The sequence below is a fragment of the Solea senegalensis genome, linkage group LG7, assembly GCF_019176455.1.
Source record: "Solea senegalensis isolate Sse05_10M linkage group LG7, IFAPA_SoseM_1, whole genome shotgun sequence".
Taxonomy (NCBI): Eukaryota; Metazoa; Chordata; class Actinopteri; order Pleuronectiformes; family Soleidae; genus Solea; species Solea senegalensis.
In genome coordinates, this window is record NC_058027.1 from 15775225 (window position 1) to 15787462 (window position 12238).

Below are 12238 nucleotides of genomic sequence, written 5' to 3' on the forward strand. Positions count from 1 at the left end.
ATTAAAAAAGACTTTGACTCCTTTTCTTTGCTCACCTCTTTAGGGGATTTACTGTTGCATGTACCCGATACCTGACTCCCTTTCATCTCCTTTTATCAGCCTTTTTTTATTTTACCTATACCTGTAGTTTCTCCTCTCCTCTTATCTCACTCTGTCTGTCCACCTCTGTCTCTCACTATCCCTATCTCTTTCTCTCTCTCTCTCTCTCTCTTCTCATGTTAAAGTCCCTGTTTATTGGACTGGCTTAAAGCTCTCAGTTAGCTGTAGTGTAACGCTCTGTTGGATCTGCTCGACCAGATTGAGTTCCCATTGACTGGTCATCCTGAATGAGCCCACTCAGGTCTGAAGGGAACCCAAACTCATCTCGTATGTTGACCAATGGCTGCCAGTTCTACCTTACCTACTGTCTCCACCAACCTCCCCCTCTCTCCTCTCCACTGCGCACTCACACGTACACGTCTTCCTGTCCTGTTGTCTCAGGTCATCTGATACCAAATTTGGAGAGCAAGTGCAGGGTTATTGAGTCCAAGCGGTCATTCAAAGCTCACATACGTACGTCGATAGACAGGCTGCAATGAGGTCAGGCAGCATCTTCACACCAAGCCAGAATAAAACTTGTGGCTTGTGGCTTTCTTTTCCACAACAGTGTCTGAAAACATTTCCATATTTTGACACTAGACGGAGGGATGTGGAAATGGCAGAGAGCTGCTTGGTTGGCTGAAAACCTCCAGGAAAAGTCTTTCTCTGAGTTGTGGCCAAGGCAGTGGCAGTTTCTGGAGGGGGTGGTATAAATGTATGTGTGCGCGCGCCATTAAGTGGCCAACCACAGTGTTTTTTTAATTGTCACTCTCCACTTTCCTCAGCTTAGCCAGAGAACTGAGTGAAAGGGTGGCGTAGAAAAAGACCTCCTGTTACCTTTCTCTGCCTCGCTTTTTTCCCCCCCCCGTTCCATCATTTGCAGCCAAAATGTCAGACATCTTGCTTCTCCCTCTTTCACCACATCTTTCTGATGAAGGCAAGGATTTGTTGAGCTGCCTGAAAGTGTGGGCTGGCCTCTGGTTTGCTTGCCTTCAGCCCTCCACACCCCCCACCCTTCCCTGCCTGTTGGGTTGTTTGGCAGGGCCACCCCACCACACCACTGCCCAGACTACAAAAACCCCGTTAGCTGGTTGCTGAGCGAGTGCCAGCCTCTGCAGGCATTCCCACTAGTGGGGAGAACTCATTGCCACACTGCTATGCTCTCATTGCTCGCCAAGTTCCCTTTCCTGTTTTGCTCTCTTGTCTTTCTTCCTCTTTTTCTCTCATTTTCTCACTCTGCCTCTTTCATGGTTCTTTTCTCAGCTGGCAACACCCTCTTTGTGTCTTCACATTGGACTCTTGTCCAGTCCCCCCTCAGTGGTGTCTCTCTTTCCTTCCTCTTTATTCGAGTTGATTTTCATGAACTATTTTGTATGTGTTTTGTGCTGTTTCATCACTGACCTGCCTCAAACACACACACACCCAGCAGTCGGTTTTACAGTTGCACCGTGGTAGATTTTTTTATGTGTTTGGTTTGAACTGTTAATCTTGCGTCAACGGTTAGATGTCATGTCGTGTCTGCTCTATGCACCACCTTGCAGTGAGAGCTTTTGTCTTCCACCGGTGTTGTGTCTTTAGTGGTCTTTTGTGTGACTGTGGGTTCCTCGGCTGTCTCATCTTACTTGCTTCATCGCCTCAGTGGCAGCAGCAGCAAAGGCTAAGCTGTCCCAGAATCGTCTTCTGTCCTGTCTGTCCTAAATCGGTTCAGTTCAGTGCAGGAGCAGTGCACGTTTAGCGTTGCAGTCAGTAATGTCACGGTTCTGACAAGGGAAACGCTTCTAGAGAAAACCCTGGCCTTGGTGCACTATTTTTTTCCCCAGGTCTGCTTTCTGAGGGTTTGGCACCTAGTATTTTTTTTAGTCTGTACATAAGTTAAAGTGTTTGTATTTTAGCTAATTTGTGGGCAAGATAGCATTTACAATAATGGTGAATCTTGCTTCCTTTCCTGCTCATAGACGATGAAGCATATCGTCACATGTTACTGGATATCATAAGTCAAATGTACAGCCAACATGGGCAACCGGAGACTGACTCTGTGGTCTTGTCTTCACGTTGTTGTTGGCAGAATAACTCGGTGTCGCCTTCAGACAGCCTAAGAGCAGCAAGTGAGAAGCACCGCAGCTCTTCAGATTACGGCCTCGACTCCAAGAAACGTAAAGTGGATGACAAGGACAACATGAGCAGATATGTGAGTGTCGGTGTCTGTGTTACAAGTGTTGTCATTCATGAGTTTGAAGCCCACTTACATTAGCTGTTGGTTGGATTGTGAGCTTCTTTCTCTTTATATTTTAACATGTATTAAACTCTGTGAATACAATGCAACAGATCTATAACAGCAATAAGCTAAATAAGTAAAGCAAGGACACTAAGTGTAGTGGAAATGGATATGCCAGGCTGCAATTACTGTTAATATAGTTTGAATTCAAACAATTTAGATATTTAAATTAAGTTTCATGTGATAAATGTATATAAATATTTATGAGAAATTGCTCTGGATATCAGCAGCTGAGTATAATAAGTCGCCAAGACTCAATTTTTCCTTCTAAATACAACCAGGTTACTTTTTTTTGTTTTTGTTTGTTTATTACCTGAAATAATTTAAGAAATGGTAACCTGTAAAGTAAAAACATTGCCAAGTTTCAGTGTATTAATATTTCAAATTCAAATGACATACAGGTGACAATTCAAGTCAGAGAGTAATAGATTGATCTGATGTCGTCTTTAATTTTCTTCTAATTGTAAAAAACACTGGGATTTGTCTCGATCACGTTGACTGTAATTGTATTGCTGTTAGTGAAACCATCAGTAATCCGAACCTGTCACTCCTTCCTTTCAGGACAGCGATGGAGACAAAAGTGACGACCTGGTGGTGGATGTTTCCAATGAGGTAAGGCGGCGTTTAAACTGAGCGGTTCAGGCACATTCCAGTGTGAACGCTGTGTCGAAACTGAACAGAGCTCTTTGTCATTTTGTAAGTCTGTCACAATATTGGTTGTGTGCCATGAGTGTGTGCTTACTTGCTGTTTTTCTTTAGCCATTCATGCGCAAAGTAAGACAAAGAACACAAAGAGGAAAGGGAGTGACAGGTGAATGAAAAGTGTGTGTATGTATGTGAGGGAGAGTACAAGCACGCATGAGTATATTTATCTGTGTTTGCACATGAGGCCCCAGTTTGTTTGACCTACATGTACATGCCAGTGGCTTTCCTCTGGTCTGTTTGCTCAGTCTTGCTCTCTGTCTGTTTCGTTTAACTCCGTAGGATCCAGCCACCCCTCGAGTCAGCCCCGCTCACTCTCCTCCGGAAAATGGCCTCGATAAATCACGAGTCCTGAAGAAGGACGCCGCCCCCAACAGCCCCGCCTCTGTCGCCTCCTCGGGCAGCACGCCGTCCTCCAAAGCAAAGGACCACGCCCACGTGAGTGTGAGGGACATGCTGAAAGACTGGAGAGATGATGAAATAAGGAGGTTACAGTAGAGGGGGTGATGTGTGAAGTGACAGACTAAAGGGCATTTGTCAAGTGAAGTGGGTGTGTGTGTGAAGGACTTATACGCAGGCGGCTTAGCAGTTGGCTGCTATGAGGGGCTTTAAGGGGCAGAGGGTGGATGCACTCTCAGGAAATCAAACCCTGTGGCTCAGTCCTTTCAATCTCCTTTATGGCTTACCCAATAAATGGTCATTTCTTCCTCAGCCCGAGGCTGTAAATAACCCTGAGACACAGTAGCAAGGGAATTGCTGTCTTCTTCCCTTGCTTTGTCTCACCCTCTGCTCCCTCTGTCCACCATTTTCTTTAATACTGAAGCTTCCACTAACCAGGCCTGCTACAGTCTTCATGCATTGGTTTCACATTATGATTTCACTGCGAATTCAGATAGATTTATACTATATTGCCATCCTTTACCTCCCATGGCACCCAGCTTGACTCGGTCCCTAATTATTGTGTGCCACGAGGCGAAAGCCCTGCCTTTCTAACTCGTTCTGCAATCTGGAATAAGGTGGATTAATTGTGAAAGAAGTGGTTGGGTCATCATTTTGCTTATCTTGCCGCTCTTAACAAGCTTGACTTAGAAGCAAAGCTTTATGGCTCAACCCCACACACACTCTCTCTCTCTCTCTCCGTAGCTGTAATGAAGTGTCAGAGTTAGATTGGATTACCTTGAGCCGTCCATTCAGATCGTCACCTCTGGATTTTTCTGCCACTGGCAATTTCTCTTCTTTTTTTTTTTGGTCCGACATGGATGCTGTTACTTTTTCACGTATGCGTGACTGAAAGTGAGAGGAAGTATTTCAGTAAAGGGATAATAACAAGGTTGCACACAAAGGTTGAAAAGCTTCTCTGTTACAGAATGACAAGTCATCCACACCTAGCCTGAAGTCCAACACGCCTACACCAAGGAATGAGGCACCAACACCAGGAACCAGCACCACTCCTGGACTACGGCCGCTGACGATGGGAAAACCTCCTGGTATGGAGGCGTTAGGTATGTTAATTGAAGAATAGTAATATTTTTTTTTGTATGTGATGATAAAAATGTGTTTCAATGACAATTTGCTTTAAGAAATTGTAATTGGTATTTCTCTCTGTTTCATGGACCAGCTCACTTAATCGAGAAAGTAGTATTCTAAGTTATTGGGTGGACGATGTTCATTTGAACATTGGTTGATTGGACCTGATCTTGTTCAGGTTTCATGGCTTTAAACAAACGTTTAATAATGTTTAGTTGCAGCCCTACACTCATTGTAATGAACTTATTGACTACTTCAGAAATTAAAGACACATTTCTTCCTTCTTCAGAGGTTCTGAGAATGACTGAAAACTTGTTGTCTTTTTTTTCTAGCTGCTCCTGCTCTGCGCACACCCCTCTCCATTGGTGGTTCCTATGCCACCCCGTTTGCTATGATGGGTCATCATGAGATGAATGGATCCCTGACCAGCCCTGGTGTTTACCCAGGTCTCATTTCACCACAGATGAGTGCTGCTGCTGCCGCCGCCTACGGACGCTCACCAATTGTAAGTATTCCCACTTCTACATCAAATATATGAATGGAAGTTTGCATTTATTTTGGAAGTCTTCCGATGAGTTCAATCAATTCATATGCACTTCCTCCATTAATTAGACAAGTGTTTGAATGATCCAACACAACTGTTGCATGTGAAGCGTTTGCAGAATGACTTGAGTATTCAGCCCGTGTTTCCACAACTCATTGTGAATATTTCTGCTTGGCTACCCTCCTGCTTGTTGTGTGTACATAATGAGAGCACAAAGACAGCCCGCAAAACACATCTCTGTGCTTGAACGTCTCCCGGGCTTTCATTAGCATTAGTAAACGGGATGTTGGAGCCTTGTGCAAAGTTTGCCCTTTTGCATTGAGGTTGAATTTGCACCCTTTGAAGGGATATGCCTGGAAGTGATGGTTCCCCGAGGTGTTTGCGGCTTAAGTTAAGCATAGTTTTCATTTTGAATATTAGTTTAGTGTAATTCATCTTTGCAGGTTATTGACTGATTGACACTTTCCCTCTGTTTGCATGTGCAGGCGGCGTTTGACCATCCTCACATGAGAGCTCCAGGCCTTCCTGCCAGCCTTACTTCCATTTCTGGAGGAAAACCGTGAGTTTTTGTATTTTATTTGCCTTCAGGGGGGAAGTGGTTTGTGTTTAACTGGAAATATTTAACAGAATACTTATCTTAAAGTGTCCATCTTTCCCCATCTCTCTCTTCTGCAGAGCTTATTCGTTTCACGTCAGCGCAGATGGTCAGATGCAGCCCGTGCCCTTCCCTCCAGATGCACTGGTAGGTCCAGGCATCCCGCGGCACGCTCGCCAGATCAACACACTGAGCCACGGGGAGGTGGTGTGTGCCGTCACCATCAGCAACCCTACGCGTCACGTCTATACCGGTGGCAAGGGCTGTGTCAAGATCTGGGACATCAGCCAACCCGGCAGCAAGAGCCCAGTGTCCCAACTCGACTGCCTGGTAACTAGATGTTGTTGTTGTTTGTCACAAGAGGAAATTTTAAATGTTTTCATTAGGTCACTGGGATCAGTTTACTTGTGCATTAACTGTAGCCGTATTCCAAATCCTGACAGATAGAGATGTAAATAATTCAGCAAAGTGTCTCACTGTCGCACAGAAATAATCCTCTCTGAGGAAAAACCCCTGCTAAGTAATGATGATCTGATTGGCCAACCCAGTCTGCCATTACCCAGCTCATTACTTCCTCCCAACAGTCTCCATTTCTCATTTTGATACTGCAGCTTCATGCTGCTCATCTCATATAACCTCAAACAGCCTTAAGGTGTGTCCAGAGTGCAACTGGGTCTTATAAAGCTATCAGGGTGCTGTTTTAATTCAGCCGGAGCTTCCACAGTCCTATTGATCTCTGCCTTCCTGCTCTCTTGGAGCCTGGCCAGCAACTGTAGCCCCAGTCCTCCTCTCCCTGAGTTTCTTGTTAAAGCCGACATTCACATCTTCACTATAACGTGAGACAGTCAGTTGAAAACTCCACTTGTTAAAAGGAAAAAAAACTCCTCCTTGGTTTAAATGTCGATGGTTTCCACTTCAATACAAATAAGTGCCCAATAACTAAAATGCTGTTATATGATTTCATACACTTACAGGGATGATGAATGATTCAACCGGATACAGTACATTTGTTTAATGTAGACACTCATTTTCATTTACAAATTACAATAAGCGGAATCTTTCACTGCTTACCTTCAGAAGGATATTTGATAAAACAACCAGAGAATCTTTTTATTTCTGCTATTTTATGACGAAAAAAAAAAGCTTGGTACAGATAAGGACGTCCATTTCACCCGTTTACAATGTTTTAAGTGCTTCAGCCGACTATAAAAGGCAGGATATTGATCTGCACATTGACATCGACACAGTCATCAATGTATTTGTATCTTGCTGTATAACCAATTGGTATCAGTTCATTTTTACACTTGAATTTGTGGCCTTATGCCCAGGGAAACAGAACTTTTCGGGAACGATGTTTATCGTAAACACGGCATCGTTCCCAAAATGACTCTAAACTCTGTAGTATGTACACCGTATGTACACACGTACACTGTATGTGGCGCTGTAACACTGCTACAGAAATACACCAAAAACAGAGAAGAGGATGTGGAGCTTGTGCGTAAATCTATCAGGGATAAGTGTTAGGCTAGAGAGGCGGGGCTATGACATCATCATGTTACCAAAGTTCCGTATTGGTTGTATACGAAAAGGCAAGTTTCGAGGTTTTTTTCCCGCAAAACTTTTGCAGATTCTCCCAAACGTGTTCTCGTATGTTAGATGTTTTGTAGCTAAGTGACATTAAAGTTGTCGTTATAAAGATGAAGACTGACGGTGCTCTCCTTTTATTTCTGCTATAGAACAGAGACAATTACATCCGCTCCTGCAAGCTGTTGCCTGACGGCCGCACCCTAATAGTGGGTGGAGAGGCCAGCACGCTGACCATCTGGGACCTGGCCTCACAGACCCCCCGCATAAAGGCCGAACTCACTTCCTCTGCTCCGGCCTGCTACGCGCTGGCCATTAGCCCTGATGCAAAGGTCTGCTTCTCCTGCTGCTCGGATGGAAACATCGCCGTGTGGGACCTCCACAACCAAACCCTCGTCAGGTCAGTACTTGCGACGCTCATTGTCAGAGTTTGGAAAGCTCCGCGCCGTGTTCCTGACCCCGATGTCTGTTCTTGTTTTGTTCCAGGCAGTTCCAGGGCCACACAGATGGAGCCAGCTGCATCGATATCTCACACGACGGGACCAAACTGTGGACCGGAGGGCTCGACAACACTGTCCGCTCCTGGGATCTGAGGGAGGGACGGCAGCTCCAGCAACACGACTTCACGTCACAGGTAGAGAGAACAAAGTTTCACATTCAATCCGGTTTTAGCAACTCTAGCACATCACGCATAGTCGAGGAGACGGTGCGTGTTTGCTCAGGAATTAGTGTCATACAGGACAATGTGTTCCCTGAATCTTTAAAACCCAATAATCTTGAGGCATCCTTTAAATTTGTCAAAGCTTAACTTTGTTTGAGCGTCTCGAACCCGAGGGCTTTTCTAAATAACATCATGTTCACTAAAAACTTTACTTCTCAAACCTCTGAAGCTCACATAAACATTGAATGAAACCCAACTCTTGGACTTTAATTGGAAATCATTGCCTTTTTCTTTGAAACTGGATACGGAAGGAAAGAACGAGCCTGTTTTTCAAAGTTTTCACTTCAGGTTTTGTTTATTAATTCTTTATGGTGATGAACATTAAGGCGAGTTTAATGATTACCCCCAAAGAAACCAAAGGTTTACATTTTCAAATCGCTTTTAATTTTCTGCATCTATCTCCCTCATGGTTTTGGTTATCTTGTACCAGAGAAACATGACATCATTTTCTCCCTCTGGTTTGCAGTTAAACTGGCTCTCGCTGAGCCAAATCCTCTTTAAACATGTTTTTCACCCCGAGCCTTTAACAGTTGGTGCACGTTGAAGTCTGTGTCTCCCGAGTAAATGATGTGTTTGAGTTTCACGGTCCTCCTTCAGGTCATCAAATATTCTTAACTGTGACTGTGAACAGTGAGAAGAATTCAACCAAGTGTCATATCATTGGCCACACGTGAGAGTCAACATCCTCTAATCCTGGGTTTCACTTGTTTGCTTGTTGAAGATCTTCTCACTGGGCTACTGTCCCACTGGAGAATGGCTGGCCGTTGGCATGGAGAGCAGCAACGTGGAGGTTCTTCATCACACCAAGCCTGACAAGTACCAGCTGCACCTGCACGAAAGCTGCGTCCTCTCACTCAAGTTCGCCTACTGTGGTGAGTATGAAACAAACACTCTCTTTTCTCAAAATCCTGACCTTAAAAATAAAATTGAATCAAGGATTTGGAGAATCCTGACACCCCTAGGTTTGATAGTTGGGTGTTGAGCGGCTGTGAAAGCAACGGCTGTAATATTTTCATGTTAAAAATTTTATTTCAATTATAATACATTTAAAATGTGACTAATTGTGGAGTACTAGCTGTTTATGGCTGGACAAACTGTTACTTTTTTAATCTCGGCAGTCTGGATTACACACACATGAATGAAAAGGCAGGCTGTTATTATACAAACACACACATTACACAGTATTTGTCTTCTTGTTCAGTTTGGATCGTTCAGACCAGATGGTTTTAGGTTTAAGGCTCAGGCAGATGAAGACATTTTTACTTGTACCAGAAATGATCAACAATTATTTGAGAAATATTTTGCGCAGCACCGCCGGCGCTCTGTGCCTCTGCAGAACTTGTTCATTCAAACGGCGCTCGCAGTTTCCCGAGCACTCGCTGTCACTAATTAAATCATTAACAACGAGTCAGCGGGGTAATTAATACGAGTGTGATTTAAATAATCATCGGTGCAAATGCGGGTCTTCTTCATTATGTGCTTTTTTTTTAATGATTGTTAATGTAACGGCGTCTCATTCTATTAGATTTTCATGGCCAATGATGGCGTTATTACAGGATGGTGTTTATGGGGATATTAATTAATGTGCGTCGAGCACATACTGAGGACGACGATGATCTCAAGACGCCTGTTTGTGGTTCTTTTTTGCAGGTAAATGGTTTGTGAGCACAGGGAAGGACAATCTGCTGAATGCATGGAGGACTCCCTATGGTGCCAGCATATTCCAGGTAACACAGACAAACACAGACACGGTTTAAATCTGGGATTAAAAGAACAGTATAGTTTGTGTGAAATGTAGATTAAATCAGTAATGCGACATTATGAATGTTTAAAAAGAAGTGTATTAAATCAAGATGAGGGAGTGATTTCACAAAATATCTCTATAAAACTGGTCTTCTTTCTGAAATCAGACTGAAACAATAATATTTAAATGGGTCACCTTGATTTTTTTGAAGTTATTTTTTACTATTCTTTTATTTTGACAGCAGATTTACAGTGTATTCACTAATTGAACAATAGTGCAGTCGTTTATCTTTAACGCACAGCCCCACGTATTGACCTTAAATTGATCCGTGAGAGTGGGCGGCCGTGTTTAAAGCTCATCTGGTGACACCCAACATTTGTCACCAGCTAATTGGACTCGCGTTCCACCGTCTGTTCCACTTGTACTGGCATCGACCGAATTTGAGTGTTTTAAGCTTTAAGTTAAAGGTTCAGTGTGTAAAATGTAGCAACGTTTACTGGTAGAGCTGCAGCTGAACTAACGATTCTTTTCATAATCGAGTAATCGTTTGGTCCATAAAATGTCAGTGTTTTTGTCCACAAACCATAATGATTCACTGTAACGATTTTGGTCATTATCTGGAGCAAAGAAACCAGAAAATATTGACATTTAAGAAACTAAAACAATCAGAAATCTTCCCTCACATCATGAAAAATGATTAATCTTCAATTTCTGCCAAATAAAAAGTGGGAACCACAACAAAGAAAAGTTGCAACCCTCAATTCGAGAAATAGTGGAAGCTTCGGGTAAACTCAAATACACCAGGAACATTCATTCATTTTGTTTTTCTTCCGTCTTCTCGTCCAGTCGAAGGAGTCGTCCTCGGTCCTGAGCTGCGACATCTCGGCAGACGACAAATACATTGTGACGGGATCCGGCGACAAGAAGGCGACCGTCTACGAGGTGATCTACTAAAGAGGAAGCGACGTCCGTCTGCTCCGCTTCAGCACTTCTACTGAGACGACTTCACTTTCTCTGACCCCCGACATCCACACACAACAGGAGGAACTTCACTGGTGGAATTATTAACGGATCTGTTGTCCTGAGGATGCTTACGCTGGAAAGGAGTAAACTTCTTTTTCTTTTTTTTATCTTTGAGGGTTTATTTTTGGGTTGCACTTTTTTTGTTTCTCCTCTGAGAATCTTGGGGTGTGATCCAGGGAAGCAGCGCTTTCGTTTCTGAGAACCTTCTCAAGACTTTCATGTGAAAAGTGTAAATAGTGGATTAAATAAAAGACATTTTATATATATTATAAGAATATATATTTTCATGTCCTGGGTGTACTTGTGATGATTTCCTTTTTTTTTGTTTGGCCCACTCTGTGAGAGCAGAACATACAGTAGATTAGAACTTTTTAAACTTTTTGATTTTTGTCGAAGCACATTCTCTGGGCCCGATCCTTTCAGAAATACAAAACTGAGGGACATGAAACTCGTGAACCAGGACGTTTTGTGGAGATTTTTAAAATGGCCTTTTTGTCACTCCGTAAATCTCTACCATGGAACCCTCCGACTCAGGCAGAGCCTCGGCTGGTTTGGACCACTGTGGGACCGAGTGAGACATAATGATTCAGGAAAAGAGATGGATGTAAATTTAATTCGTATATATAAAAAGACCTTTTTTTAAGAAAAGAGAAAAAAAAAATGAAGTGTACTGCTCTTGTCTGTGCTATCTTTCCCTGTTTGTTTTACCTTGTTAGATCATGGGAGATGGGAAATGTTTAATATTTAGCCTAACCCTTGGACCTCAGTTGGCAGCAGAAGCACTGCTGCAGGCACAAACTGAATGACAATGTGCTTTCGCTAACGTGACGTAATATGGATGTTGAATTGCACCATTGATTTCTACAGACTTAACTCGAAACAGTCCAATCTGCACTATTGGAGTCCTTCTGCCCTTGGTATCTTATCGATATTCCTGGAATATGTTTGGTCGGCTGTGGTGGGGGCAGGTGGAGAGACGTTTGGCCTGATTAAATGCGTAGTCTGTCTTCATAAAAATGTTCAGTGCCTGTAAATTCCCCCCTAAGAAAGGAGGAGGATGGCACTTAAATGTAAAGACAACAAAAAATACCACAATGAGTCAAGCGTCTCCGTTAGTTGACGTTAAGACGACAGTGAATAATTCTGGGTTCTACACTGTGCTCCTGAGCCTGTCAGCATTTCCCACAACACGAGAGAAGGGGTGAAATGTGATCGTCCCTCTGAATCGCACCAAAGTATGTAGCAAATGCTGTCAGCACTGAAAAGAAATGTACAGTTGTTAATAAATAAATAAACCTGTTTTTGTAGAATGGTCCAGTTCCTTATGATTGACCCACTTGCATCAGTTGTTGAGTAGGTCTTTTATTTGTCCGTGGCAAGTCGAACCGGTGGTAAAGTATCTGACTATGACTTTTGTATCACATTTTGGATGTTTTACTAAACTA

General features: G+C 43.2%; 1 protein-coding gene across 13 annotated transcripts in view; it reads left to right on the top strand.

The window, feature by feature from the left end:
* The window catches only part of LOC122772207 (transducin-like enhancer protein 3-B), a 28718-nt gene extending 16615 nt beyond the window's left edge, over nt 1-12103 (top strand). For all 13 annotated transcript variants that reach the window (XM_044029980.1, XM_044029986.1, XM_044029983.1 and 10 more), the window contains 12 exons: nt 2144-2266; nt 2915-2965; nt 3338-3493; nt 4422-4557; nt 4915-5087; nt 5612-5685; nt 5802-6051; nt 7458-7705; nt 7792-7939; nt 8748-8898; nt 9677-9753; nt 10617-12103. In XM_044029980.1, coding sequence (XP_043885915.1) covers nt 2144-2266; nt 2915-2965; nt 3338-3493; nt 4422-4557; nt 4915-5087; nt 5612-5685; nt 5802-6051; nt 7458-7705; nt 7792-7939; nt 8748-8898; nt 9677-9753; nt 10617-10724 — 1695 coding nt within the window. In that variant the 3' untranslated portion in view covers nt 10725-12103. The remainder of the gene's footprint in view (nt 1-2143; nt 2267-2914; nt 2966-3337; nt 3494-4421; nt 4558-4914; nt 5088-5611; nt 5686-5801; nt 6052-7457; nt 7706-7791; nt 7940-8747; nt 8899-9676; nt 9754-10616) is intronic.
* Nucleotides 12104-12238: the final 135 nt, after the last annotated feature.